The sequence below is a fragment of the Onthophagus taurus genome, chromosome 7 (genome assembly GCF_036711975.1).
Source record: "Onthophagus taurus isolate NC chromosome 7, IU_Otau_3.0, whole genome shotgun sequence".
In the NCBI taxonomy this organism is placed as follows: domain Eukaryota; kingdom Metazoa; phylum Arthropoda; class Insecta; order Coleoptera; family Scarabaeidae; genus Onthophagus; species Onthophagus taurus.
In genome coordinates, this window is record NC_091972.1 from 6,784,493 (window position 1) to 6,807,691 (window position 23,199).

The window sequence follows — 23,199 nt, forward strand, 5'->3', positions numbered from 1 at the left end:
ACAGAGAGAAGCCATGAAAGGGCGTCGAATAAACAATTTCGAAAATTACGCCGGCTCCGTCGTAAAGTTAATTATTTTATAGTCACGTTATTAACGGTGTAAATTTCGCACAGCAGCATAGAGCCGAGCCACGTTGCTTCCTGCTACAACAACAACCCCGTAACAAAGTCTACGAACCTCGGCGCCGACGAAGTAATACACACCCTTATTTTGTGTAATCTCTCTCTCTCGTTTAATCCTTTTATTTTCATTGTTACAATATAAACACAACATTAATCGTATAATTCGAATGGAATAATAAAAGTTAAAAATCTTTTAAAAGAATTTTAATGGATGTAAAGAAATTCAAAGAAAAAATTGATAAAATGGTTCTTCATCACGATAGCGAGTAATTTAATTTGTCCGACAGCCATCAATACGGCATGGTCCTAATTAAAATTCGCTTTTTATATTTTTCGTAACCGGTTACCGATCGTAAAGAGACGAGCACCCGGTGAAGATACTTAATACTTATACAGAACTCGACCAGTTTTGATGCAATTATGCCCCTGTCGTACACATAATGTAAGTAATTGTCACGATACACGCCATAAGATACAACTTTTTAAAAAATCAATTAAGAGATCTCTTTACAAAATCTCTTTTATAATTAATACAGTTTTTTTTAAATTTTTTTATACTCATCCACTCGAATCTAAACAGCCGGTTAATAATTTAATCCGAGGGCTGCTGTGTTATTAGCCGTTTTCGCTGTGCACAAGAGAAGGCGGCAAAGGGAAATGAGGGGGCAGCACTTAACTTGTAACTAATTAAAACTAGCGAAAGGGTATATACACCTGAGGGGCGCTACCCCGCCGCGAGCACCTCGATTTATGGTGCAATTAGCACCCCGACTCGCAATTTATATATGCAATAAGCGACGAGGTTCTTGCGACTGGTCTTCATCAACGCAAAATCTACATTTTTTTTATAAAATACTACTAACACCATTTTTCTTAATCAAATTTTAAGAAATCGTTGAGTTCAAAAGTATTATTCAAGGTTTAAAAGTAACTAAATATGCTTTAGAGGCATCGATACTTTCGATAACCTTTTATATGGCTGTTACCGCAGCCATTTGGCAGTTATCGTACCTTCAATTAATATCGCACCGATTATCGATCGCGAAAGAGCGATTTTCAGTTCCACAAATGCAGTAATTTTGCTTATTGACGTACTCATCCAAATGAAAGCGGGCAATTTTAAATCACACTTTGTATTTTTTCTATGTTTTCACACTCGACGACCAACATTGCCAATACTGCAATTACAAACACTACCAATTATCTCGAACTTTTCAATCTAATTTTTGATTGTTATAAAACTTGCACCAGTTGTCTTCAGCTTGCATTCGGTGACAAATTTGCTTTAAACCGTAAAACGGGGTACTATTAGAATGAGACCATCCCTAGCGAGGAAATATGATAAATTGAATCACTGAATATCCAAGTAGTGAAATGTTTCATGCGAATTATGGCAATATCATATTGCTTCCTGTCTGGAGTAGTGCCTTGGGATGTGAGAAATTCCAAATTGCCTTCAGCAGAACCAATACACCATCATGTCATACTTGGCCCATCAAGCAAAGTCTAGAAAGGGATAGAAACGTTGCAGAAAAAGACTTCTTCTGCGACTTATGGCAGCAACGAGCCTAAATTTTCTATTGCGAGGCATGTGCAATTGGGGTGTTATAATTTATGGAAGGTCTCGCTAGGTATTCCTCCGAGACAATATGAAGAACCAGCGATATATGGATGAGGTAGTAGAACTCCATAGCCTTCCATTTCTTTAGTAGTTGGACATATATTGCAAAACGTTTTGCGGTCCAATTTGCAATCTCTTCATCTTTCGCCCATCGATCTTGTTTGGGACATTATGGGGAAGCAACTGAGAAACTTGCTACATCCTCCGCTACAAGCTATACAGCATGAATTAAAGGTTGACTACTAAAATAGAGTAGAATCCATTAATAATAAAAGTTATGTAAAAAACATTTTAATAGTTAAAAGGTTCTGCCAAGTTTTATTAAAAGATTTCTACCTCGCGGTGTTACGATTCCCACGTCACTAAGTTTATATTAAGTATATTCCGTTTATAAAATAAATGATATTAATACAAAATTATTATAGACTTCCTTTATTATTACAATTAAAATTGTTTTGGCAAAAGAAGTATAATTTTAAAGCAAATTGAAAAGCACAAGGACGTCTATTCTTTATTTCTATTTAGATTCTTTGAAGATTTTATAATTGAAATGGTTTGTTTGATTATTAGAATCTTTATTACAGTTTTAGAAGTAATAAAATACATAGATTCTGAAAATTTTAAAAATAGTCTGTACCAGAATAGAGCCATAATAAATTAGTATGGGATATTTCAGTGCCACAGTTAATAGCTTGACCTTCAATATGACCGCATATTTCTCCTTGGATAGTTGTCTTTGCAGTATTTTGTAGTGTGTTTATTATTTGTGAGGTCTGAACAATTGTGTTGATGCGACATGGTTGTTATAGAGACAATTATTCATTTATTTCCTGTCTGGGATAAATGTATACACACAGTGTTGAACGTGGGATATATCAATAAAGACGAATGGAGTGAGCTAAAGAAAGGAAAATATCTATCGAAAATGTATACGTCTAACATACGAGCAAAATCATTTTCATTTTCCTTTGGATTTAACGTTTCCAAGATACAAAAGTCAATAACATTAAAAATGTTATGAACTGGATAGCAGAGCAAAATAGGTGTTCTGAAAACGGCATTCAAACTTTGACTTATACTCCTGGTCTCTGGAGCTGTTCGAAGTGAACCTTGATTCCATTCTTGAATAGCTATATCAATCAATTAGCTTACATGCAAAGCCATTCGTCACGAAAGCATCAAGAAAAACTGTCAGCTTGAATTTTATACAGTCAAATTCTGGTTTGAAATGCTGCAACTGCCATCAATGATAGATCCTACCACATAATTATCGAGAATTTTAGCTCATGAATACTCCGTCTAGCGAAGCTACAACGATTATTGGCAGAAATTACTTTCAATATATATTACACGAATACTCTTTCAAATAAAGTAATAATATAAATTATAAATTCTGGACAATATCTAATGTTTTTGTCTACGATGCTTTGGTCTTCTAATACCTGCTGCTAATCACAAACAGAACAAAACTCAATGACTTTGTAATTGAATTAGCTCTATACGCTTAGAAAGATAAGAAACTGTAATATAGCTATATAACTACTAACTGCTCAGGTAGTTCAAGTACCAGTTCTGGTTAACTACCTCGATCGATTGATAAAAAAATCTAATGCAACTAAATAGGTCTATTTCAAATAATGTCTACTAAAAGTTAGTTCAAGCCTAGAACAAGTTACTAGAACGACTAAACTATCTAGCAATGTACTATGGCTATCAGAAGAATAAATCATAAACTCGATAATTGATAATCATTGATATTTTAATGATTTTTTAGACATATTAAAACTCTTGATTAGATTGGTCATAGAACACGTTTAGATTTCTGTTTAATCTGATAAATCTGTTCTAATTCGATCTTTCAAATTGTAGTCAAATTGTTATAACAGATCTCTTGTTATAAATTAAATACAACTCGGTAAGATGTGACATATGAAATTTGACATCCCCTCCTGTTTAGAGATTCTAGTAGAAATATAAAATAGAAACTAAAAATTCAATTGTTTGTCTCTCTATAAACTTTAAAAAAATTTGTTTTTAAATTTCAATACAATCAAAATTCCTTTCTATCTATTAAAACCGTTAGCTTTTTTCTATTTTTCGATATAAACTCTAATTTTAGAGATATAAATTTTTGTAAATATTTTTCTTTCGAAGAAACCGAACTCTTCAATAACATTCGTTTTCTATAGAACCCAACCTATTTCCTTTCATAAACGGACACATAAATTCGAATAGTGACCATTCTCTGCGTATACTTAGTAGATGTCTTCCACTGGTTTTGCGCGAAGGAAATGGAAAATGCTAATCCAGATCCATCCAATGGCGCCGACTGTCGTAAAATCACCACGTCCTTTACACATTTCCCATGCTTAGTTCGTCCACACACACACGTAGTAGCCACGTGGAATGACGACAACCGGCTCACGTTCTCATAGGTAGTTCTTATAGGTGCTCATGTGCACACATGGTCGATGGCTCCACCACCGCCATGATCCTTCCGCCATTGGTGCGTACTCGGTTATTTTCAGGTGCCACCCACTGCACGCACACACACTGTACCTTCGTTCGTTCGTTTTTATAAAAAAAATTAGTAGACGTGGCCCCAACGTCACGTGCAATGACTTTATCAATCTACACACACAACTAACTTCGCGGTAATGGTTTTTATGGCATTCATAAGCGCATTTTGTGGTTAACTTTATCACTAATCACCATTTAAAAAATCGACGAAGAGAGAAACAATTTTTTATTCCACCTGCTATTACAATTATAACTCCTTTTTTACGGTATCAAGCTGATGTCAACTTACTGATAAAGAAGGACACGCTAATTGTTAAGATCTCTCACCTGATTATCGTGGCACTTTATAAAACGTATACGACCGATTTAAATTTATGGGAGTACTTCGTTTTGGTAACCGGAAATGGTTGGTGGTCGCGAAGACAACACTCAAAGAAGCCCCGCGACCATACTAAGACGTAGTAAAGCCAACGGGCCCCAAACCAGTAACCGAACACATTCACACACACACGTGCTCAAGTAGAAGGCAATAATTAATGGTCGCGGACGGTTTCGGCGCGGTACAGGTGCACCACGTCCTGCTGGACCGTTGTTGTCCGCCCCGTAGATTAATGACGTCCCACGACGGGACCATGTACACTCTTCTTACCTTTGCGACCGGTGTTATCGGTTGAACTACAGATTACATTACCAAAATTAGTTTAAAGTAAACTACTAAATAGTCAAAAACTATTTTTTTAACAGTGTAAAAAGTTAAATTTAAATTTTCCTCACATCTAAACTCTTTATTTGTACAAAAACAGGAAAATACGGGGCACCAACGCCTTATCAGGTTAATGAAATTTACATTTTATAAGTAGAGAGAGGGTCGGCACCCGGGGAATTAATTCCGAGGACGCTGCCCAGGCGAGGAAAAGTTCTTGGCCCATCTGGCGAGACGCGAGAACCCTTTTAAAATTAATTTTTGCGTCTCGCGGGGTTCCCCGGCACCCCGCCACCACCCGGAATTGCTAATGTAATCTTTCGCCGTCGAGAAACGGAGAGTCGCAAGCGTTTTCCGCGTTTTCACAAGAACCAATGTTGGAGCCCCCCATCGTCATTTGCATAAAGCACTCGTTATGTATGCCGCTCGGGGCGGTTTAATTGCTTAACTGCGAGTTAAGACGCCACTGATAGTCATACGGAAAGTAATTAAATAAAACCCTACCTCTCTCTCCCGAGAAGGAAACAATTTACGATCCCGGATTCATTCGTTTTAAACCCATCTTAAAATGGAAACTGTGAAAACAAGAAAATTTCGAAATTGAATTTGGATAAGAGAAAATAATTAAGATTACGTAATAATTCAAATTTTTTATGGAATCTCACCTAAATAGGCACATCGATGCATAGATTCCCGTCGGATATATAACAATCGTAGATGACCGTAGAAAGGATCGTAGAAGAGCGAGAGAAGCCGTCTTATAATAATAATAAAAGTGAAATATGAGTGGTCGTGCGTCGTGGGGCCCATGTTAATGGCATCCTCTACATGCACTAATTACTGCATAAATATGCGCGGCCCTCTCGGTCCTTTGTGGCCCGTCCGGCGGCGGCGGCCCGTTCGCCCACTGCAGCAAAGCTCCGGGGCCCCGGTCCTCCCATTACCGGCTCATTGTATACCCTGCCAATAAATAATATTCTTTATATGACGCGCGGTTTCTCTCTGCCTTTTGCGTCGAACCTCCGCCTGAGCTTGTACCCAAGCCATCGTTGTCGTAGACGTTGTTGGTGATCCTTTTGTCCTTTTCTAACTTCATCGTTAAATCGCATCTTTCTTTTCTACATTTTACCAGAGACCCTAAAATTCTCCATTAAAAAAATATTAAATAGTAAGTTATATTTTTAAATTTGTTGAAATTTAAATCATAATAGCATATTACCCCCCGATAGTGATTTTCTTTTTTCTTTGTAAGCTAAGGTTGAGATCCATTCCAATAGACTTTGACCTTTTGCCTTTTTTCCTAAAGACCTAAAAGGAACGCTCCGACACCAGATCACCAGGCATTCAATTACGTCGAGGATGAAGGAAAAGGAAAGAAGAAAACGAAACGATGAGAAACCTCTAGGTTTTTAATTAACTCCCTACATCTGTTTCTTAATTATTGTTTTCTGACCCTCGATGGGGTATCATTTCTTTACCTCTAAACCTGCCGCTTTCCTAATTTTCGTCGATGTTAATTCGTAATAAATCGTCCCATCCATCTAATCCACCTTCAAGCCATCACAATGATAAAAGTCTCCAAAACAGAACTTTAAATTGAAACTAACCTAAAACTTTGACAGCCGCTTAAGAAAAAGTGAGATTATGTACATAAATTGAACGTTTAATAACTTTAATGTGCATTTATATTGAATGAACAAAGAACTGTAACGTGCAGAACGACACTTTAACGTTGAAATGATCACCTGCTCCTTCTTCCCCATATACATACATATATGAAATTGAAATTGATAAACATTTACATGTTATATTTTGACAGGGCAACTCGTACATCATCGCGGTTAACAAGGGGGCCCTATTAAATAACCATTCCCTAAATTACTTCCAGGAGAAGACGTCCAGTCGAGTCGAGTCCGTCATAGGGGCCCCCAATACAACCTGCCACGGTTGCAAACATTGAAAATGCAAAAAGGCATAAAATATTCCGGCGGTCGTAGCAACGACAGCCCCACAATAAGCGCTCACCTGACAGCAGAATACCCCTGATTAATTGAATTCCGCTTATGAACATGTATGTTTCCTTTTTGAATTGTTAATTATATGGAAATTACATTCAAAATGCTAATCAAATTTTAATTTAATACATTTAGCGCCATCTATTATGGAACGTCCATAATAAAAAGAAATTTAACATAACCCGCCATCTAGGAAATAAGCTAAAAACTTTTCTAAACCTAACCTCTAAAGATAGAAATTTGATAAACATTTAAAATGTGGAAACATATTAATAAATTGACCCAAAGCCTTAATAAAAGTCGTCTTTTAACACCGGAAGTTTGTTTGAATCAACAATTAAGAACGACTTTTATTTTAAAGAGAAGAAACGCGCCTTATCTCCATAAAAAAGGGGCAGAACCAAAACGATTAAAACCGAAACATTACATTTACAATCTTGTAGAGCATTTAGACAGTCAAAAACAACCCGATTTAGAAGTAATTTTAACCAGTTATGTTGAAGGATTAGGAGATGTTGGTGAAAAAGTTTCCGTACGTCCACAATACGGTTACAATAACCTTTTATTACCAGGTTTAGCTATTTATGCAACACCTGAAAATACAAAAAAATATCTAAATACTGATTTAAAGGATAAAAGAAGTTTTAGTTCACCAACGGTTGAAGGAGTAAGTTTAAATTTTGTGGTTAGAGCTTCTTATGAATTAATTTTTTTAGACAATGACCATTTTATCTCGAATGACTCTTTCTGTAATAATGAATAAAGAAATCCCATGGACATTAGAACCATGGCATATAAGAACTTCATTCAGAAAATGTGGTTATGTTGTTCCAGAGGAGTGTATTACAATGCCATCAAAAACGATAAAAGGACCTAACATGGATATTGAAAATAAATCGTTTTACATTACAATTACTATAAATAACCAAGAAAAAGTTGATGTAAAATGTAGAATACATCATTGGAGTACTGGGATAATGGAACGTTTACCTCATATTCATGATTTTTGGAAAGTTCCCTCAGAGCCAATCTTTCCAGAAGATGCAGAAAAAATAAATTCTGTTAACAAAGAGTTAGAAGAAAAAAAATAGATTAAAAAATTCGTTTATTTCAAAATTAAACTAAAAATAAAAATGTTTATTGTTTTTTATTTTTATCAGAAACAGTATATTTATCATAAACTTTAGTTGGATCGTAAGGTTCCCAACGACTTGCTGGAAAAATGTGTTTGTTTCTTTCGTACCAACTCCTCATCAATACTTTTCCAGCATGCGACTCCTCTTTCTCAATTGTGGCATCGCTCACTAATCGAATATCATCATGAACATCAAACGTAAATAACGGACCGCTTTTACCTCTTGCTTTAGTTACAATAAAATCATAAAAAGTATAATGATGAGGTAAAATTAAATCTTCTTTAACATACATCAATTGATCGGCCATAACCGTTTTTAATTCAGAAAATTCTCTTCGTAACAATTCTAATACTTTTTGTAAAAATTGATAAACAGAATTTCCTTTTTTAACTCTTACAGTTCTTCTGTGCCCAGAACCATCCCAATAACTAAAAGTAATATCAATTTCTTCTTCTTTTAATTTTTGCTGTTGTTCAGCCCATTCTTGTCTAAGTTCCTCTCGTAATCTATTTTCCTCTTCCTCTCTTTCACGGTCAGGTAAAAAACTTGTATCAACAGTTGGATCTTTTTTAATCTTCTTAACTTTTACTTCCTCAGTTACATTCTTTCGCTTCCAAGTCATCTCATCTTCGTCTTCTTCATCATCATTCTTATCTCCTTCCTCATCGTTATCTTCTTCCAAATTAAATGATAAAGCTTGTATCTATGAAATTGAACCTACGACATAAGTAAAATAAAAATAATACAATAAAGAAATCTTACTTGTCTTTTCTGTTTATTTTTTTCAGCTTGTTTCGCTTCCATTTGTCTTTGCCGTTCTCGTTCTTTCTCCGCTTGTTTTTGTGCCAATTTCTTTTCACGCTCCTTAACTATATTTTCTTGTTTCGCTTTCATTTCATCCAAAGTAACCAAACCGATTGTGGAACTTTTAAGTTGTTGTTCGACGGCATCATAATGTGTTGCGAATTTATTTTCAATATTATTCAACTTAAGATCTTCCTCAATTTTTTTCTTTCTCAATTCAATGTCTTGTATTTGTTGTTCCCTTTTTTTCATTAATTGCATCGCTCTTCCCGCTTCACTTGCGGCACCTTTATAATGAGCCATTTCGATTTATTTAAGTGATAATCACAACTCTTCAAAGCACTTCAAAGTTAATAAAATAAATAACCAAATACGATGTTAAAGTTAGGTTATGTTAACTGTCAAATTTTGATAACAAAACAAAGATGGTTGATGTGTTTCGGTTATTATGCAACAGATGGCAATAAAAGTATTCGAATTGTCTGAAATTTTTTATGATTTTTGAAATGTTAAAATGTTTCATGACAATCTAAAGAAGTTTATTGAAAATGTTAACTATAAAATACTTCTTAGTGACGTATTTTTTCGTTTTAAATCCAGTTTATGGTGGTTTTGAAGATAAGGTGGCTGAATTGGAGAAAAAAAGTCGTCCGATAAGATCATGCGAAGATGAACGACTTGGTGGAGCACAACACGTTGGGTTTGGAATGTCCATTATAGTGCTATTTTTAGCGATTTTACTTTTTCTAATTTGTCTGGGAATACTAAAAGGATTAATAGGATTGTTATTTTTCCCGAAAATCGGAGTGTGTGGAATGAATCTTCTTGTGGATCTTCCAAGACCGATTAAAAAATATCAAGAACCGGAATTAGCTGGTTGTCCGGTTGTTTATGACGTTGTTGGGTGGCCCATTCACCCACAAACCGGAAAAAGAACAGTTAGACCACTTTCGAAGTATTCATTTTTTGAATACTCATATGATTTATTTGATTTTTTTTTGTAAATATTTTTTAGGAATACAGAGTTTTGTATGAATGTAATCTTCTTTATAACGTACCCAGTTATAATAGTAGTTACATTATGCTCCCATATTTGTTACAAAAGCTATGACGAGGAGGGTACCGATAATAACGTCTACGACAACGTGAATACGGTGGTATTTTCCGAATGTCCAGCGTATCAAGTCGATAATGTCAAGGAAAAGGTACATATGGGGACATAAATGAACGTCCCAGTTCTATTATATTAATCGATTTTATTGTTTTACTTAAAATAGATTGAATATATTAATATATTTTTAAACTCACTTGTTTCTCTCCTGTTTTTGGTTGTTGCAGTGTAAATGCCCTAAAAATTGTGGTGGCCACGATATTTATAGAGATGATGATTCTGCTGAAGAACATGATACTAGATATGTTATGGAACAAATGGATGATAGTTCAAATCGGTTAAAGCAATAAAATCTATGAAAATATTGAATCAGGAAGATAAACAAGTGTATTGAGAGCAAGATAAAGAACTAGTATTGTAATTTATATTATTATTTCTATTGTATTTATTTATATTATTAGATTTTTTATGAAAAATAAACAGATTTTAAAGTGAACATTTAAAGGGGGGCAAATCAACCCAAGAAAGAATGTTGGATCAGGTTAGTTATCTTTTGTAATATCGATTATATCGTAAAGGAATTTTAGCTAATATATCTGATAGGTTTCCATATTTGCATGTTTTTCATAGTTGTAAAGTCTCACGAACATATTCTACAATTATATCTATTTAAATTACAGATTTATATGAATAAGATAAAGAATAGTGAAAAATTTGAATCAAGAAGAATGGGCACCAAGCGGAATTCAGAGCGGGTAAATAATATATTTAGTCTAAACCAAATCATAGAAAAGAAAGTAGCTACAGGATGAACAACACATCTCTTATTTGTGGATCTCACTAAGGCATATAACAACCGCGCCCCCACAGAGTTGATGGTCAAAAGAAGAAATGCAGCCCTGACTGATAAACACGAAGTCACAACATATGGAAGAATAGGAATCCAGATGATCGGAAAACACTGGTGAAGCAAGTTGGACAAAGAAACTTATACCGAAGTTAACACCGTGGATAACGAGAACATGAGGAGAAGTGAATTACGTCTTTACCCAATTTTTAAGTGGCCATGGCTGCTATAAGCAGTATCTGTTTAAATACAAGAGAGATTATGACGAGATGTGCGTCTATTGGGAGAATAGGGTGGACGACGTGGCACATACTTTTTTTGTGCATATGAGATGGAGATAGGAGAGAAAGGAGGTAACAGGAAGGAAAAACACTTACACCAGAGAACTGCGTCAATATCATGTTTGAAAAAGAAGAATACTTACGAGCTTGGAAGGTTGTTGAGATATTACATGTTTTAGTGTTTAGATTATGATGCTTTATTCCATGTCTAGGTTGGGCTTGGTTTGGTTTTGTTGGGTAGGGTTAGGTTTGATTCTGTTAGGTTGAGTTGGGAAGAGTGGTAGAGACAAAGGAGAAAGAGGAAAGGCTGATGAGAATGGATAGCGGTTGAGGAATACATCAGAAAGCTGATAAGTGCTAAGGAGAGGGAGGAGAAGGCAATAATGGGAAAGCAAGAAAAACCCCGACAAAACAAGAGTTGTGATATTTTGAAGCATAGAAAGTGTAGATATATGAGGAAGAGCTCTCATATTTTGAAGTGTGGAGCTAGTTATTTGTTTATTTATTTATTTATACATAGAGTATTTATTTAGAACAACTATTTACATAGTGTGTATATTTATTGATTATGGGTTTGTTAGAAAAATAAAGGAAACCCGGAAACAACAAGTGCTGCATCATTGACGAAGGCCTCACGGCCCTCACAGCGATACCAAGATGCCAGAAACGTGGCGAAGAAGAAGGGTATGAATTCGGGTACCCGAATTACGCTGATAACACTAACTAGAAGGGTATGACTGAGCTAAACCTAGCTCACCTTGTTAAAGTTCTTCATTAATGTATCATTTTCTGGGTTATTTTTGAAAAATTTACATATTTTGTGTTGTGAAATATTGTAATCCCCATCTATAGTTATCAAAAAGAATTAACTGGATCAATATTTGTTAGCGCCATCTGTACCCGACTAGTAAAATTAACTTGAAGCGCAATGTATTGTGGGAGTTCAGTCCGGATTTTTATCGAGATCGACCTTCATCTGTCAAGTGGTGGCGGCGACGACGGCGACGGCGTCCGCTAACAAAAAAAACTCGTTCGCGTTTCCTTATGTAGTGAGAGACGATTGTCGCGACCACATCTTAATCTTTCACTTTTCCTTACAAAAAAGAAGTTGAAACAGTGTTTGCGAATATACAGTGGTTTTAAAGAAACTGGAAGGATAAAAAACGATCAAAGGGGGGTTCGTCGTTAGTTCCTCTCCCCTAAGGTAGTGAAAGGGGTGCGCGCGTGTCGAAAGAGAACGAACGAACGGCGGCCACGCGGCGGCGACGGCGGCGGCGGCGGTTTTGGGGGCGCAGTCCCAAATGTTTACCGGGAACGTTCGCGTGAAAATCTGCGAGGCATCCGGGTTAAGACCCACGGATCGCCAGAAGAGGCAGTACGTGACTTTTGGAAAACCGGACGAACAGTTGATTGATCCGTACGTGACCGTCGATGTGGACGAGGTGCATGTGGACCGTTCAACAACCAAACAGAAAACGTTCGACCCCGTTTGGAATGAATCGTTTGAGCACAGTGTCGAAAATGCAAAACAGATCACCCTCACGGTTTTTCACAATGCTACAATACCGCCAGATGATTTTGTTGCAAATTGTAGCATCCCTTTTGAGGATTTATTATCGAGGGAACGTGATGAAGGAGATTTTTGGGTAAAAAAATAAAATTAGGTTAATTTTTTTTTGACGTTTCGAATCATTTTTTTTTGTTAGGGTGCTATGAACTCATTTTTATAGGTTGTATATTGTTGTTGTTTTATATATGGAAGGGTCGATAAAAAAGGTTACGTAAATGTTTGATGATATGATTTGAAATTGATGGGATTTTAAAATAAAATTGATATAAAAATATTTTATTTATATTTTAATAGAAAAATTCGATTTAATTTATTAAAAATAATAAAAGATTGCTTTGTTTATAATAAATCTGTTAAAAAAACATTTTAATTCAATGACATACATAGTCCTAGATTCTAGTTTTGATATTTAGGTCATCAAGGTTAAATGTAAAGTACCAACCCAGCCCAATAAATAAGAAATGAGTTTCGTTTTCTTTAAAGAAATAGTTAGAAAATAAACACGTGAAAACAAAAATCGAAATAACGTTAAACAAACCTTTATTTGTTATTTGTTTTTTGATATGGTGTTATTTTCTACTTCCTTTTCCTTAAATTTAATTTTACATACTTCCTTTGCAGTGTCTATTTTAGTGAAAACCGAACCTAAATGATTCACAAAAACGATGCCAATTTTACTTTACTGCTCTCATTGAAATACCAAAAGGCAAAACGCTTTTGAAACGTTTCGTCGTTTTGAAATAGTTCCTATCATTAATTATCTACTCGTTTTGACGGCAAAATGCCCAGTTAAATAACTGTTTACTGGTAAAAATAAAGCTAAAACTATTCAAATGAATTTATTAATAAAGACTAATCTAGGATTATAACAAACGGTTGTTTTATTATCAAAAAATTATTAAAGTAGGTCGAGCTTAGGCGTTAAGGCGAATCACGTTTTAAACAAGCTTAAATTTTTTTTAATTAAGTTGAAATAATAGTTACTTAATTGTGTTATCAACATCATCGATGGAAACTATAAAGGATACATCAAAAGCTTGGATGGCCAAAGAAATGTACCAAAAAACTAATCAATCAAAAAAATTCAAACCAAGAGCAACTTCGAAAGCCAAGCCAAACAAAGATTATCTAAAAAAAGTTTAAAACTCAACAAAATGAGGGAATTAAACAAGATTTTATCAAAAAAAGGAAAACGAAAACCACAACGTTTATTTTAAACCATACAACCCAAAACAGACGTAACAACAATGTAATGTATATGTGAGGAATACTACACCAGAGATAAATGTACTACAATATTACCAGAGATCTGCAAATTATGCGCGATAAGTCAGCAGGCGTGGTCCTTCAAATGCAAGAAGCGACTAACAATTAATACAAGGAAATCGAAATTTTAATGCCTCACAACTTTAGAATACATAAACCTATTAGTACACATGAACCAAGTTAAATAGAGAAGAACTGATTGGGAAACTTTTATTGCTGTTCGATGTCAATTTTAACATCGATATCACAACGCTACCGATTATGAAAAACCAAGTGGTTTTGGAAATACCAGGCGGTTTACCAACTGAACTTACTTATTGCAATTATTTTTATTCATACCTCTTCGGTACAAACATGACGTTTTGAATCACCTGTTGAAGTAACTCATTGATCTAGTCATGTATACAGGAATGAAAATAAAGATGAATTTAATACAGGAACTAGGATACCAAAGGATTCCAAACCACATATGCCAGGGAGAAGGTTCAATTATAAAGTGGAGACAAAGCAACCTCTCCTTGCATAAAAAAAAACTCTTATAATGAATGCTCTATCTCGTTTCAAGATGACTATCTTCACGGGAAACAAACATATTTAAAAAAGCATCACAATTCACATCCGCTGTAATACAGCGAAAAATTTTTTTTATAAAGTTGATTTCATTTTGACATAAAGATCAATACAGGGCCCAGAATTGAAACTTTTATTTTACAATGAGACTTGGTGGCATTACTGGAATTAGTTTTTAACCGAGAACGTTGGTGGGGGAATTTGTTTGTCAAACGTTTTCAGTTGCCAAAGTGTTTCAATGCGCGTTTGCAAAACCTAGTTTTCACGAGGCCAGTCAATCGTCGCGGAGCTCCGGGCGTCAACGGTACAATATATATTGCTCCTCGAGTTGCTGTGCCATCTCAGGGATCCATCTTATCGTGGGAGGAAGCTTTTAGGACAGTTGGAAATGTGTCCTGCAAGAGACTAGGACCGTTAGAACCCCTGCAAATCTCGGCGCAATCTGACCTTCAGTTTTGCGATCTCCTAGGCACTCTGTCTCAAAACATGCGGCTGTCCTGGGTTTGTCAGATCGAACAAATTTGTCATAATGACCCTTTCATCCACACAAAATATCTAAAATAAAAGAATTTTTTAAAAATAGAACGTTTTAAGTGAGAAACAATGATAAATTTACATTCCTCTCCTCAACAATGCGTTCTTCGGGATTCATCCCTTTTCTGCAGCTTATTATATAGAGTGTTTAAAAAGTGATTCTACTCACCTAATACTCATGGGTTGGTGAATGACGTGAGGAATTAGGCAAATAAGGCAGCGAGACTATCTGGCTGCCTAAGACATGTAGCAAAGTGCGAGTAACAAGACCTGTGTCCGATGTGTACTCACCTATGCAGCTGAGACTAGAGCCGAAATATCTCACAGAAAAGTTACGATGAGGACTACAAAAATAAAGTATAAAATGTATTGCTGTCCGAGACATAATACGAAATGTGGACATAATGAGAGATCATAGGCTGCAGGATGTAGTGAGATGGACGAAAGAGCTACGTCGGTAATGGAGGGTCACAAGCATGCAGTTGGAAAACCGTTCAAATGCTGTCTGGAAAGCTAGACAGCACAAGAAGGAATGAGACAGAACATACAAGACTAGGTCCTATACCAAGAAGCAGACCCTGTTTGTAGTGAAAAATTATGGTCTTTAAAACACCTATTTAATTTACAGCAAACTTTACCTCTTTATTATGGGCAAATCATTTACAAGCCATTTTTTCAATGTTGGAATAGAAAATCAGCATGGTAAATCTGGCGGATGGGCCGCGTATGGAAACCAACATAGCAGCACCTTGAGCTAACATTTTTCAAACCTCCAAAGATCATATATACACTGAAATGAGCATACAATTAAAGATTGTAATTTGCGAACCCAGAATGTTATCTCCAAATCATCAGTTTTAAAGCCATATGCAGACCAGTATTAAACAATTGGCATCTTTGGATCATTAATACTATGAGTAAGTGCATGGAAATAATTGATGAAGTTGACAGAAAATGCATATAAATAATTAGTAAAATTTTATATCCTTGTCACGATATAAACATTGAATGTATTGAAATATATTTTGTTTAATTTTTAGTATTACTCTGTATGGATAAAAAACATTGTTTGTCTTTTCAGGTTAATTTGGAACCAAAAGGACGATTACATGTTCGTATCGACTTAAAAACAACAAATGGTAAAGTTTACATTTCTTTTATGAGTTCTAGTTAATAATTTTTTTTTTAGAATTTCAAGGGGCTAAACCAAGGGAGTTTAAAGAACGCCAAGGTTTCAATCGGCGTCGCGGGGCGATGCGACGTCGTGTACACCAGGTCAACGGGCACAAATTTATGGCAACGTTTTTGCGTCAACCTACTTTTTGTTCTCATTGCAGGGAATTTATATGGTAAGTTAATTATTAAATAAATCAAAAAAAAAAAAGAAATTAAAATAAATTAATTAGGAAAGTTATAAATTAAAAGAAAAAAAATTGTTTTTCGAAAGTAACTAACTACACACAATCTCTTGACAGGGGTTTGGGAAAACAGGGCTATCAATGTCAAGGTAACTACGCACGCTGGGGTGACTACTTATGTTGTCGCCTCTTAAAAAAATAATTAATTTTAAAAAAGCAGTTTTTCTAGGTGGTTTTTATTGGTGTAGTTGCCGCAAGCTGCATGACCATTACCTACTCAAAAAAAAACTTTTTTTGCTGCCAAAAAGCTAAAATCCGCTGAACAAATCTAAGCCTATATTATATTCATACTGTGTATATTTTAATTTTCGCAACGCGCACGCCAACCCATCAAAAATTTTTTACCGCATGGCTCTAATCACGCTTTTCTATCATTCAGAAAACAGCAAGAACACACCACTTTTGTAAGTTTTATTTTATCTTCTTCTTTATTTTTCTTTTTAAAAGTTATCTTCATCTAATTAAAATTAATTATAATTTTATTTCATTTTTAAGTTGTACATAATTTTATTAACACAAAATGTTTCTAGAACTAAAATCAGAATTAAGTTGGACTAATCAAAATTTCAATCAGCGTGAGATGTTTTATTATTAATTATGCACATATAATATAGAAATAAAATATATACCTTGTTATTCAGAAGTACTGAGGTCTGATTCATTGTCAATATCTAACAAGACAAAGATCACTTCACTAGATCAAATATGGCTAACTGCATTTGAATTTATTTACTATTGATGTGAGTCACCTTATCACTATTAGATGCCTTCCACATTTATTAATTCCCAACCACCCAATTTCATTTATCCGTTTTCAATTACATTGTAACTGCTTCAATTCAGAATGAACCAAAGTGGTCTATGCAATTCACAGCAATAGGAACCTCTCAAACCACATTGTGGCAAACAAAATCAAATTAACTCAAGAACTGAATGCTTTTGAAGCGCCGAAACTTCTCAGATTGGGTCCTGCTAAAGTTTATAATAATCCTGAATTACATCAAAAAGTTGTCTTCAGTAACGAAGCAATTTATTTTTGACTTAATAGAGAAAATACATTTGCAACTTTCAAAAACTTTGTCATACATTTTTTCCTGAAGCACGTACTTCGTGAAATCAACTTGATGAGATCATACTCTACCACTCTATCCAGTTGTTGAAACAGTTAAATTGCAAGGAAGTCAAAATATAAGTCTAAAAAATGGCGAATTAGATAATAGAAGCGACACAACGAGTCTGTCTATACAAACTTGGAAAGTACAGAAAGAAAAGTTAGTAATATCATTTTCGATTTGAACCTAAATGAATCTCCCTCCTCAATGGCTTCGTTAATAAGGAAAATATCGCGTCGTACCATGTTGCAAGACTATTTTAGGCCAGAATTGGATTTAGGCCTAGGCATTAGTGATATGTGGTTCTAACAAAATAACCTCACGATAATATCATGGGTATCACAAATTACATACATTTTCATACATTTTTTCCTGAAACACGTGCTTCATGAAATCAACTGGATCTGATCACTCTCTACCAGATGTATAAATACCTGTATTAGCAATTTATGAAGATCTATCTGAAAAAAAATTATTCATCCGATGTTTGGGCCCATGCCCAGAATGCTAATTAAAGCTTCAACTTGACGGTTTGACTACCAACCCCAAAGCACCTGCATTATGGCTTGAAAACAGTCGAAATTTCTGCTTATATTGTGGCTATGTTGTTTAATGAAGGCCATAGTGCGATTTCATTCCATGCAAGGAAGTCGAACAAATGGACGAACGACGAATTAGTCAATATAAGCGACACAACGAGTCTGGCTATACAAACTTGGAAAGTACAGGAAGAAAAGTTAGTAATATCGTTTTCTATTTGAACCTAAATGCATCTCGCTCCATAATGGCTTTGTCAATAAGCAAACATGCGGTGTTGCACAGCAACAAACCCACACGTTCTTCAAGAGAAGACTCCACTACAACCACAAAAAGTGACCGTGTGACGTGGATTTTATGCCGAAGGTGTGATTAGACATCTTTTTTCATTGATCAAAATGATTGCCATGTTAAGGACAATAGAGTTCGCTATCGTGCCATGTTTCAAGACATTTTAGGCCAGAATTGGATGGCTTTGGAATTAGTGATATGTGATTCTAACAAGATAATCTCATAGGTATCACAGATTCTATAGAGAAAGGAACCTTGCAAAATTTGATTGTAACTCTTATTGCCCTCTCATTTTTGTGATATAAAAGATTGAAAAACGAAATGAATATCATTAGATTTATAATTAATCCAGCTTAAACTGTTCTGATTTTGAATGAAATACTCTAGAAATACTTTACGTTACAAACATTTTTTTTTCCATTATTTATTTTCTTTTAACCATCAAACGCATTAACACCATAGGTGTTTTTTTATTTTCTTTTATAAAATGAAACTAAAATCTAGAATTTGTTGTAAGAGTGCATTATTAAAAAAATTTTTTGCTGATGAGTGTTGTGTGTTCGCCACCTACTTTTCATCTTAAAAATTTTTCGAGGGAAGGTGATCATTTTTATCGTATTTTTTTGGCAGTATGCACCTGCGTTGTACACAAGAGATGTCACCTTCTGGTTGTCACCAAGTGTCCCGGCATGAAAGATGAGGTACGACTTTAATTTCAAAATCAAAATCAATTATTTAAAAAAAATAATAATAACAATATGATAATTTTTTAACAAGAACCATGCTTTTCTTATAACATTTCATTTTATTTAGATGATTATTAACTAATTAAGCTTTTGGGTACTAATTTTCATTTCTGTTTAAATAATTTGGGTTGAATAAAATTTCTTTTTATAATTTGGCTTTTGGTTTAATAATTTTTATTTCCAGTTAAACAAATTCGATAAATTTTGGTGTTGGTGATTAGTTCTTATAATTTATCGTGGAGGTTGCATTCAAATATTTGTGAAACTTAAATAAGTTCAACAACAAATTTCGTTTAATTTAAAATATTTAAATACAACCTCAATAACAGTTTCATAACACTAAATCTAATAAAACTTTGTCTAATAAATAATTCTTTGTTTTACTTTTTTTATTAGTCAAGTTCTCAAAGTACAGGATTCAACGTAAACATCCCGCATCGTTTCGTCGTGCACAATTACAAACGATTTACATTTTGCGATCATTGCGGCTCACTTCTGTATGGTTTGATAAGGCAAGGTTTACAATGTGAAGTATGCTCATTAAATGTGCACAAACGTTGCCAAAAGAACGTGGCTAATAATTGTGGAATAAATACTAAACAAATGGCACAAATACTGAATGAAATCGGAGTTACTCCCGCTGATAAACAAACGCCGAGACGATCAAAATACGTTCCGGTAGACGGGGCTACCTGTGATGATCCTCAAACGAGTGAAACAGAAAGTTTGGTTAGAGCGGAAAATCCTTTAAATACTGATGAAAGATTAGCGAAATTGTTTGAAGAAAAACTATCGAATAACGGTGGAAATGAATATCATTCAACGCCGGGGAAATTAGGTGTTGATGATTTTCATTTTATTAAAGTTTTGGGTAAAGGTTCGTTTGGTAAAGTTATGTTGGCTGAGAAAAAAGATACCGATGAAGTTTATGCGGTTAAAATTTTAAAGAAAGATGTTATCATACAAGACGATGACGTTGATTGTACCATGACGGAAAAACGTATTTTAGCTTTGGCTGCTAAGCATCCTTTTTTAACCGCAATTCATTCGTGTTTCCAAACTCAAGAAAGATTATTTTTCGTTATGGAATATGTTAACGGCGGTGATTTAATGTTTCAAATTCAGAAGGCGCGAAAATTTGATGAACCCCGAGCTAGATTTTACGCGGCCGAAGTAACTTTGGCGTTACAATTTTTACACAAACATGGCGTCATTTATCGCGATTTAAAATTGGATAATATTTTGTTAGATTTCGAAGGACATTGCAAGTTAGCCGATTTTGGTATGTGTAAAGAAGGTATTCTTGATGGTTTAACCACAACTACCTTTTGTGGAACGCCGGATTACATAGCGCCGGAAATCTTGCAAGAACTTGATTATGGTGCTAGTGTTGACTGGTGGGCTTTAGGAGTACTGATGTACGAAATGATGGCCGGCCAACCACCATTTGAAGCCGATAATGAGGACGATCTTTTCGAGTCGATTCTTCACGATGATGTCTTATATCCGGTTTGGTTAAGTCGCGAAGCCGTTAGTATATTAAAAGGATTTATGACTAAGAATCCTAGCAAAAGATTGGGTTGTGTTACTGCTCATGGATGTGAAGCCGCAATTAGACAACACGCTTTCTTTAAAGATATAGATTGGACAGCTTTAGAGCAACGGAGAGTTCGGCCACCGTTTAAACCAAAAATCGTAAGGAAATAATTAAGTGGTTAATCAACACATTGGCTGCCACGTCATGAATGACATTCATATATGAACTGGCAGCCAATGTGTTAAATAACATTTTAATAATTTATTTATTTTTGTTGTAGAAAAGTAAAAAAGATACAATAAACTTCGATACGGAATTTACAAAAGAAGAACCGATATTAACACCTGTTAATCCGGAGGTGGTTCGTACAATTAACCAGGAAGAGTTCAAGGGGTTCTCGTTTATGAACCGCGATTACAATCCGGCGCGTTTCGTTGCCGATTAACGGGCCATCGTTTTGGAGGACGTTTGTAGCTACGGAAACGACGACGAGAACCACTACCACCACCGCCGTGGGACCCGACGACGAAGACGACGACGGGGCCAGGCCGGGCCACCGAGTGCAATACCGAAGCTGCCTCCCGTCTTCTCCCCCGTTCAGATTGTGGTCGACGTGCATTTCCGAGAAATGTACATACCATTACACGTTGTTACACTATACATAATAATAATAATTTAAAAAATAAAAAAACATGAAGATTACATTATAAAAAAATATGGATTTAAAAAAAATGAAAATAATATTATATCACGCTGTATACATATACATAATATTACGGTGTTTTAATGTATATTTATTCGATGTGAGCTTAGCTGGGTCGTTTGCGGCCATTAAAAACCCAAAAAGTGGATGTTAGGTCTGTGTTTTAGCACTAGCCACGCCCTTCCCCTCCTAATTCCTGTACCTACATACCATAACCTCCCTTTTCTCTCTCTCTCTATCTATCTCTAGTCTCACGCTACTTGCTCCGTTTGTGCCAAACCATCCCGGCCACGCGTTGTTATGTTTATATAATGTTTGTACTAGCGAATTGTACCAGTCTGTTTTTTGCTGTAAATGGTGTACCTACTATTCTCCCCCTTTCCCCCTTGATGATGTAATAATGATTAAATAAACATTATTTAATGTACAAACAAATTTGTTTTATTTTTGTCACTAAAATCTTAAATATGTTAATTTAATGCTAGCGATAAGCACGCCAACTCTAAATATAATATATTGCATGAGAATCAAAATGGTTTTTGGAAGGGAAGATCCACCGAACTTGCGATGTTTCAACTGTTGGAAAATATCTTGGGATTAAAGGCCACAACAGCATTGTTCATGAATCTCACAAAAGCCTTTGATAGTGTACATCATTCAACCCTTTTGTCTAAGTTGGAGACTTGGTTTTAAAGGTGTTAGCTTGTCATGGATGAAATCCTAGCTATTAGGGAGGTTACAATATGTGGTTGCCCACAATGAACAGGGAACAGAAATAAGATGAGCTTAGAGGGAAGACAAGCTGGGAGTACCTCAAGGTTCCATATTGGGTCCTCTATTGTTGCTCCTGTATGTGAATGACTTACCACGTGTAACGAACAACATTACGACAATGTTTGCGGATGATACAACGACCGTGGCGAGGTGTAGCACCGATTATGAAATCCAGAAATCACCTACTGTGGATTTGAATAAACTTGCGGATTGGTTTGAAGCGCACAACATAAAGTTAAATACAAAGAGATTTCGTTTCTAGGTTGGAAAATGCATCCTGGACTGCCTTGGACCAATCATACCGATTTCCTTGCTGGCAAGAACAGTCATTTCTCATATGCCATTCGGATTATTTCCAGATCAGCTGAAATTGAGGCAGCATTAATGCGTATTATGCATATGTTCATTCCTTGCTAAGATATGGAGTTGTCTTTTGGGGCCGTGGTGTTGGTATGATAGAATCTTCATACTACAGAAGAGGTGTGTAAGAGCAAACTTTGGTCTAAAAAATACTGATAGCTGTAGAAGTTACTTTAAAGACTATAAAATACCCACCTTGTATGGAACTTATATTCTGGAATGTGCCGTATTGGTTAGGAAGAATTACTTTGAATTTTTCAAAAAATATGAAATATCACATCCTCGAGACACTCGTGGGAAGGTGAACTGCTGTCTGGTGCCACCAAAAACGCACCTTATTAAGATTCAGAAGACGGCGCTGTACCAGAGTATCAAGATCTACAATCACATTTCGGAGGGTACAAGGATCCTGCCAGTTCCATGATTCCGGAGAAGACAGAGAGCTATTGTAACGGAAAATCCGATGTATACTATTGACATGTTTTTCCAAATTAATGTTTGAATTTAATTTGTATTATTGTTAAATTGACGCACTCCACACTTTTTTGGTAAAATGGAGGAATAAAGTATTATTATTATTTAATGGATGTTCTGCTTAGCCTATCTCCTTTGCATTTGCAT

The 23,199-nt window shown here is 35.3% G+C and overlaps 4 protein-coding genes and 1 long non-coding RNA gene across 6 annotated transcripts; 3 read left to right on the forward strand and 2 right to left on the reverse strand.

Moving 5' to 3' along the window:
- Nucleotides 1-3,853: 3,853 nt before the first annotated feature.
- LOC139430810 (uncharacterized) lies at nt 3,854-6,137 on the reverse strand. The gene is made up of 3 exons (XR_011641175.1): nt 5,632-6,137; nt 5,471-5,541; nt 3,854-5,414 (listed from the first exon to the last, which is right to left on the reverse strand). It is a non-coding gene; the product is annotated as an uncharacterized lncRNA (long non-coding RNA).
- Nucleotides 6,138-7,181: 1,044 nt separating this feature from the next.
- Nucleotides 7,182-8,119, forward strand: LOC111418862 (mitochondrial ribosomal protein L9). The gene is made up of 2 exons (XM_023051561.2): nt 7,182-7,648; nt 7,698-8,119. Exons 1-2 carry the CDS (start codon nt 7,238-7,240, stop codon nt 8,070-8,072), a joined length of 786 nt encoding a protein of 261 aa, XP_022907329.1. The 5' UTR covers nt 7,182-7,237; the 3' UTR covers nt 8,073-8,119.
- Nucleotides 8,070-9,337, reverse strand: LOC111418861 (protein FAM50 homolog). The gene is made up of 2 exons (XM_023051560.2): nt 8,880-9,337; nt 8,070-8,820 (listed from the first exon to the last, which is right to left on the reverse strand). The coding sequence occupies exons 1-2, from the start codon at nt 9,222-9,224 to the stop codon at nt 8,119-8,121; spliced, it is 1,047 nt and encodes a 348-aa protein (XP_022907328.1). The 5' UTR covers nt 9,225-9,337; the 3' UTR covers nt 8,070-8,118.
- Nucleotides 9,338-9,399: 62 nt separating this feature from the next.
- LOC111418863 (uncharacterized) lies at nt 9,400-10,528 on the forward strand. Its single transcript, XM_023051562.2, has 3 exons — nt 9,400-9,876; nt 9,937-10,126; nt 10,260-10,528. The coding sequence occupies exons 1-3, from the start codon at nt 9,470-9,472 to the stop codon at nt 10,380-10,382; spliced, it is 720 nt and encodes a 239-aa protein (XP_022907330.1). The 5' UTR covers nt 9,400-9,469; the 3' UTR covers nt 10,383-10,528.
- A 1,604-nt stretch (nt 10,529-12,132) lies between these two features.
- On the forward strand, nt 12,133-21,879 carry LOC111418808 (Protein kinase C). 2 transcript variants are annotated; one of them, XM_023051483.2, is made up of 7 exons: nt 12,133-12,806; nt 16,182-16,239; nt 16,290-16,449; nt 16,576-16,607; nt 19,089-19,159; nt 19,601-20,899; nt 21,022-21,879. In XM_023051483.2, the coding sequence occupies exons 1-7, from the start codon at nt 12,462-12,464 to the stop codon at nt 21,184-21,186; spliced, it is 2,130 nt and encodes a 709-aa protein (XP_022907251.1). In that variant the 5' UTR covers nt 12,133-12,461; the 3' UTR covers nt 21,187-21,879. The 2 variants fall into 2 exon arrangements, with proteins under 2 accessions (XP_022907251.1, XP_022907252.1); XM_023051484.2 differs by lacking the exon at nt 16,576-16,607 and having other exon boundaries at nt 12,722-12,806.
- The last annotated feature ends 1,320 nt before the right edge of the window (nt 21,880-23,199 follow it).

Bases quoted from the DNA above. Each gene is read 5' to 3' on its own strand.
- LOC111418808 (XM_023051483.2), top strand. From the start codon at position 12,462: ATGTTTACCGGGAACGTTCGCGTGAAAATCTGCGAGGCATCCGGGTTA. The intron at 12,807-16,181 runs GTAAAAAAATAA...TTGTCTTTTCAG, and splicing joins GTGATGAAGGAGATTTTTGG to GTTAATTTGGAACCAAAAGG. The intron at 20,900-21,021 runs GTAAGGAAATAA...TTTTTGTTGTAG, and splicing joins CACCGTTTAAACCAAAAATC to AAAAGTAAAAAAGATACAAT.
- LOC111418861 (XM_023051560.2), bottom strand. From the start codon at position 9,224: ATGGCTCATTATAAAGGTGCCGCAAGTGAAGCGGGAAGAGCGATGCAA. The intron at 8,821-8,879 runs GTAAGATTTCTT...TCAATTTCATAG, and splicing joins AAAATAAACAGAAAAGACAA to ATACAAGCTTTATCATTTAA.
- LOC111418863 (XM_023051562.2), top strand. From the start codon at position 9,470: ATGTTAACTATAAAATACTTCTTAGTGACGTATTTTTTCGTTTTAAAT. The intron at 9,877-9,936 runs GTATTCATTTTT...AATATTTTTTAG, and splicing joins ACAGTTAGACCACTTTCGAA to GAATACAGAGTTTTGTATGA. The intron at 10,127-10,259 runs GTACATATGGGG...TGGTTGTTGCAG, and splicing joins TCGATAATGTCAAGGAAAAG to TGTAAATGCCCTAAAAATTG.
- LOC111418862 (XM_023051561.2), top strand. From the start codon at position 7,238: ATGTGGAAACATATTAATAAATTGACCCAAAGCCTTAATAAAAGTCGT. The intron at 7,649-7,697 runs GTAAGTTTAAAT...TAATTTTTTTAG, and splicing joins GTTCACCAACGGTTGAAGGA to ACAATGACCATTTTATCTCG.